We start from the raw sequence: 6,814 nt of genomic DNA on the forward strand, positions 1-6,814 counted from the left end.
AACAACAGAAGTCATGGTTAGAAGCTATGCTGTCTTCGCACAGCCAGTACAGCTGACAGGGCCTTTAGCAATGTAGAAAAGACTGTCTTCCAAATGCTGTATTCTCTGGGAGCCTCTCTAAATTGAAGAGAGAAATTGTATTTGAACACTTAGTATTTAAAAGCATATCAGACTCAATAGGTAAGCTACAGTCATGCTACAGAGAAATGTCATGTTGTTTGCCTGCACCGTTGTCTGCATACAGCTTTTGAGTTGTGTTTCAGTCTTGGATTATATGATTTTTTGGAGCAGCGTTGTAATTTTGATCCATGGCTATAGAGCACGTAGTACAACAGAAGCCTCATCCTCACTGTAGCTCCTAGTTGCTACTTCAATATTGCTGAGAGCAGTGAAAAGAAACATAAAACTGAAGTGGCGGATTTCTGGGGTACAAGGGAAAAAATTCCACTTTTGAACTTGTAGATTTCCTAGACTTTAATGAAGCTTTTAAAATTCTTATGGCAAACAAGTGTATAAAATGTTCCCCAAGACAGCAAGAATTGATCTTATTTTGCCAGGGTTCTATGTATTTACAGTTGCATCTCAGATTCCTAGGAGGTGCAAGTGCTGAGCATATCTGTAAAATAGTATCAGTGCTAAAACATTAAAAAAAACCTTCCAAAATATTTTAGAAGTTCTTTAGAAAAACACCTTTAAAATATACTTGTATGTCTATGTGGACACCTGCTTCATTTCTTCACTGATGGATTTTATGTAAAACTTTTAGAACTACTAAATAAAATATGAAAAGTAAAAATGCTCATGATTTCTAAACAAAAAGTCTGTTCATTTTCATAATAATGCAGTGGGCTCGTGCCAGAATAGTTAATAATTCAGTGATCTCTTAAAATATTCAAACTTTTTTTTAAAAGAACATTAATTGTAATTATTTTTGGAAGTACATTTGATGTGGCTGCATTTAAAGAATCACCAGATCTGTTCACAGTACTGCAAGTATTGCACTGGTGAAACTTCTGATTGCTTTGAAATTCCAGAATGAACACCATGATGGTTTTTTTTTTAATATAAATACATTTCAGTGAACTTGAAGCCAAATGCAATCCATTTTTCCAGATTTGTTCTTATAAATAATCCCTGAGTTACATGGCTGCTTTTTCATTTTGTTTTGACAGTTCAGTTGCCCATAATTATAATAGATACTCAGTTGTTGAAGAATAACCCTGTGTCGGTTTAACTTTATTTTTTGGTTCAGACTAACTTCTGGATCAACTATTCAAATTTTCTATTGAGTAAAACTCCTAGGTTCTAAAGGGCAGACTTCTCAGTAGCCAAAAATTGTTAAAGGAAAAAAGTTTTTGCTGAGGTACAATACCAATATGAATAGCCACAGAATTAATTTGTTAAAAAGAACACATTCTATAAACATTTGTGTTTTGACCAGTAGTCCATGAAATATAGCAACAAGACCACCAAATTTTATTACACGATTTTATGCATCTAGTTCTGTATTCACATCAAAATACCACATTAATTACCTTTTCAAATTATAGTATACATTTTCCTTTACAGATAAGCAAACAATATATAAAATTAATGTTCTATAAAATTATAAACCTTTGTGTTTGTAAAGAATAAAGGAGTCTAAAATGTGTAGTTGCAAACATTCACATTTTATTAATTTGACCAAAGATTTATATTCTTCTTCTTCTGCGGCTCTTAAAATTTGTCAAGCAGATTGTCAGTCTTGGTTGCTCACTGTGCAGCCTTCTTGATGCTTAACCTATCCTGTCATCTGCAAAAGATACTCCCTACTTTGTGTTGCGCTTCGCAGGCCATACATCAGACTAGCTTTTCACTATGAAATTAGCGTTCTGTTGTTTCCTCCATATGGGCTGGGGCAGCTATTCAGCTAGTGTAAACTGTTACGGCTCTAGCAATGCTGGAAGACCTTTCTCACTAAGTGTACTTATTTTAAACGGGGATCTGTTTTATGTAGGAAGTTTAACTAGCATCACGTATACTGACCTGCATGTTTACTTTTACAAACAAATAACAGAAAATGAAAGTCAGTTTCCTTTTTCAAAATCATAGTGAGAATTTTTTTTATCAAGTGATATAATCTTTTTTGCTATGCACAGCTTATTTAATTTTCCACCAAATATCTCCTTAGAAGCTCTTTTGAAAGGCTAATTCCGAAATTTTCAAGGTAATTCAAATGATCAAACTTTAATCAGTAGTTTTATCCTGAACCTCTTAGGTGGGAGAAAATTCAGAGCACAGCAGACCTTGTTCATTGTGCTGGTTCCCAGGAAACTGGCTGGTTTGGCTGCTGAATTTAGCTGGCTGGTGTGTGCATATGACCACTTCCTGGCAGACGTTCAGATCTGGCAAGATTTTTGTAGTTCTTACCCACAGGGGAAGAGACAAGTGTTTTGAACCCATGAGGAGTTCAGTTTTATTTTGGAAACATGAGGGTTGAATACTACAAAAGCTGAAGACCGATTCCTTTACGGGTACAAATTACATACACGATATGAAAACCCAGTACCTTTTCCTTTAAATACATGGGTATCGAGACATGAATCTTACATTAACAGGATTTTTATCTTCCTCAAACTTACTATGTACACCAGGATAAGCCATTGTACAGTAAGAATGAATATCACATATTTAAATGACTGATCCCTATGCTGATAAAACTGTTTAAAATCATCAATGACATTAATTTTTTTTTATGGATATTCATCAAGACAGTATCGTTTCCAAGTCTTACATCAAGGGAAATGATAATCTTCCATTTTTTGTGATTTTTTGGTGCTTCATGTAGAACTGAGGAAAGGAAAATGTAGCCTAGACAGCTTTCTATTCCAGGGATTTCATTAATGATCAAATGCTTTTCAATGCCATGCAGTACCTTGAAGGATTGCAGCCAATATATAGTTCCCAATAGGTTAGTCCTAAGGATTGAACATAGTATATAATGTGCGATTAACCTTTGTTGTCATCAAAATGTACAATGGCAGTTCAAAACTCATTGGCATTGGTTTTAGTTGAACAGAGAGGCTGGATCACCATTATATAAGCTGTCTTCATTTATCCCCAGTTTTGTTGTATTTGTATTTCATCTGATTTGTTCCAACTGTGAATGTTTCAGATAGTGAAAGAGGTACTGCCCATGAAGTATTTTATTGTATAGGGTTCAAACTGGCAATGATTAGAAATGAGCCAGCTTGTCATCACTTGGCTTTGAAATGCTGTATTTTGAAATAGAGCGCTGCACCCCATGTCTGCATAAAACATGGTCTCAAGTAAACTTTTAGTAAAACAGTTCCATCTGTTTAAAAGTATGCTTATTTTTGACTACACATATAATTCAGTTTTTTTAAAGTTTCACTAAAAAAACCACTGGTCCATTGAAAGCAAGATGACATATTATTAGAAGTCAAGAACCCTATTTACGTACTACAAAATTCTGTTTTAAGGCTACTGTGGAGATCACGTTACTTCAACTTGGTTTCTAAGGAAACTAAAGTCTACACACTGATAACCATACGACAATAAAAAAAGGAAAAAAAAACCCCACCCCAGTATCTCTCCTTAGTGGGCTTATATAGCACAGTTTCAAAATATTTTACTCTAACTCAAATTAAAAAGTACACTAGGTCATTCTGTTCACATTTTGCCATACAAAAAGTGAACATAAACTATTAAAAAAAAAAAAAGTATGACTCAAGATAATCTCCACGGACTTAGTCCTTTACATTATTATTTTCATTAAATATTGTTTTTACACTCGCAAAGGATTCTTTAGCTGGAAAACACTTCATATAGGATCAGACATTTTGTTTGTATACCACATATAGCCTGGATTTTTGAAAACTTCCTGTCCTTAATTGCTTATACAAAATGATTCATGGTGCAAATTGGTATTCACAAGTTATTATGTGCATTAATTTACATTTTTTCCTTTGTGCGGGCATCTAAAGATTAGATTTATAGGTAGTGCTGAAATACATTTATTTTGTCTTGAAATCAAGATTGCAACATACTTTAAAGGATAGTCACATTCTGTATGGATTTCAAACTATTGTAATTGTGATGATCATTTGGGTGTTTTGTGGGAGGAGGGTTGTATCTCAGAGTATTGTTTTGGTTAAATACAATACGTGGACAAAAGACGAAGTAAGTTTTAAGGAGTTTTATGAAAAACAGTATTTTTCCAAAGCATTAAAAACAGCATATGAAAATCTGTAAGGCTAAGTTCTTATGTGAGGTTTTTTTACCTGTTTTTAATTGGAAAAAAAAATAATGAGCAGAATACAAAAAAAACGCGATTTTTCTCCTTGAAAATGGTTTTGATACTGTCAAAATAAACTTTTCATTAGAAGATGAAAATGTCATTTTCTTCAACAGCTGTGTTTGGATTAAAGTCTGAAATTTCAATTTTGTCAAGGAGGAAATTTTTTGAGCGAAAAAAAAACACATTTCAACTGACTGTAATATATAATGTATGCAGGATATATATAGGTACACATGCAGGAATACAGAGCCAGCATCTCCGCTGGTATAAAATATCTAAGTGTCTCTGAAGTCACAACTTGCCTAACTACCATCAGCTGTGAATCTCACCTAAGAAAGAAATTTTTGCTTATCTCCTATTCACCTCTCTGTGGAATGCTGGAGCCAGTTTCCGAACAACATGATTATGATATAAAAGGCATGAATACAGTAGTACAGGGAACTACAGAGTTAACTACCTGAACACCAGAATGCATCAGTGGCAAGAAACAGAGGTATGGCTGTCGTTACTTAATAATATAGTCTTTAAAAATTATTGAAGGAAAAGTCAAGCTTGTCTGTAAGGAGGCTGCTAGAATTCTTTTCAGGTCTTCAGAAAAATTGTGTTTGCAATGTAATTCTTTAAGACTACTTAAGACTAAGACCACTTAAAATGATACTGAGTTTTTCAGGTCTCAGCGTAGAGCCTTCAACGTACTGGTTACTGACTACTGTGGTACTTTTATTTGAGTAAGCAATTCCAGAGATGTGTTTTCTAGGCGGTACTCATTTTACTTCTAAAGCTTTTAACAAATATATGTATATAAAAGATGCTTCTACAGCACAGTAATAGTAAATGCGGTATTTTCAGGCAAGCACACCAAGTTCAACTATGCTGATGACTCTGAATTTCCATGTTAATAAGAAAGCTCCCTAGTGATGTTTATTAGTAGCCAAATTTGTAAAGCTGTACCTCAATGTGTTTTAGTATCTAACTGCACATTTCTACATAGCAGCCTTTCAGAATTATACTGAACGATGCTATTAAGCAGTACTACACAAGAAATGTAGTGAACAATATTTCAGAACCTAACTTGATTCATTTTAATTTTCTAGTTACATTGGAGAATATACCATTTTGCCAAGTGCAACTCACACTTCTATATTTTACTTTCTTTGGTATGCTCTGGGCTTTTTACAGTTGTTTTTCAAACTTCCATTAAAGTGTATCCTTCAGTAAGGACTGCAGAATTTAAAGATGATGAAGAGTCTCATCTGACAGGGAGCAGCTACTCTTGTTTTCCAGTGCTTTCTCCAGAATGTTTCAAGTGATGGAATCTTATAATTTGTCTTAGAGAACTTTCCACTATGATATATATGTTTGTTTAAATGGGGGAGGGGGGCGGAATCTATGCTTATGAGTATGTAACTTCAGGTCGATGGAGTTGAACTGAATGTACGTAACATTTGGATAGCTCTCCAACTAAGCTACCAGAAAATTTATTTATCAATGCCTGATTTTTTTTTATGCTGATCTTCATAAAGTACAACACTTGCTTCTACTAACGATTTGGTTCCAGAGATGAAATTTAATTGTGGCTAAGGAAGTCCTTGCTACAACCTGCAGAGGTGCACTTCTTGCACTTCTTTGAATTACCAAATTCATAGCAGTGCCACTGACTTCATTGGTTTTACAGACGATTTGTGTCCTTCATCAAAGATCAGAATCAGACCTCAAGATTTTCTGCCCTACAAACCTATATTCTTCATCTTTCCTGAGTTACAGAACCAGCTCTACTCTGTTGCGAAGCTCAAAAGTAGCAGTAATTCTCCTTCAGTACCTAATTTGCTTGTCCAAGTTAGACATGGCGATACTTCAGGCAAGAAGTTATCAATGCCTCTATGGAGCATTTAGATATTGAAATTTTTGAAAAACTTCTGCTACACATTGCTTAGAATGGTATAGGATGTAATTATGGGAATAACAGATCTCAGTGTTAAGCCCATTTTTTGTTCTGCTTTTGTGTGGAAAGGCAAACTGAAGACCAAACTGGTCTGGTTGAGGACTTCTGAATCCTCTTTGGTTAATTTTGTTCTCTCAAATTTGAAACATCACTCCCTCTCCCTGCAAGGTGCCCAAGGCAGATGGCCATCTTTCCTGTCTGAATGGTGACGGGCTTTCTCCAGGCTGGCGAGGATGTTGTTCCATAGGACCATCCAGTCAAGGAGGACATGCGAAGGGACCTTCCACCATTCTCTTCTAAGACAAAGCTCAGCAAGTAACTACAACAGAATGCAAGTTTGGTCAATTTAAGAATTCAGCAGAGAGGCTTCTGCTGTACCTAGCAGATCGGAACTTGAGCTCATGGTAGCATTGCACAAAGCTGTGATAAATGAAAGTGATCGGCAAGGCTAATAAAACGATGCCACTAACCACACAAATTCCTCCAAGAATCCTTCCTGGTACAGTGATGGGACACATGTCACCATAACCAACCGTGGTCATCGAGATGATCACCCACCAACAAGCAGCAGG

General features: G+C 35.3%; 1 protein-coding gene across 1 annotated transcript in view; it reads right to left on the reverse strand.

The window, feature by feature from the left end:
• Positions 1 to 6,583: 6,583 nt before the first annotated feature.
• KCNG3 (potassium voltage-gated channel, subfamily G, member 3) overlaps positions 6,584 to 6,814 on the reverse strand; it is a gene marked incomplete at its 5' end in the record, with an annotated part of 664 nt that continues 433 nt past the window's right edge. The window contains one exon of the mRNA XM_009703466.1: positions 6,584 to 6,814. This exon is cut by the window's right edge and continues 433 nt beyond it. Within this exon, the coding sequence (XP_009701768.1) occupies positions 6,584 to 6,814 (231 nt within the window).

The sequence above is a fragment of the Cariama cristata genome, unplaced genomic scaffold (genome assembly GCF_000690535.1).
Source record: "Cariama cristata isolate BGI_N322 unplaced genomic scaffold, ASM69053v1 scaffold16457, whole genome shotgun sequence".
In the NCBI taxonomy this organism is placed as follows: Eukaryota; Metazoa; Chordata; class Aves; order Cariamiformes; family Cariamidae; genus Cariama; species Cariama cristata.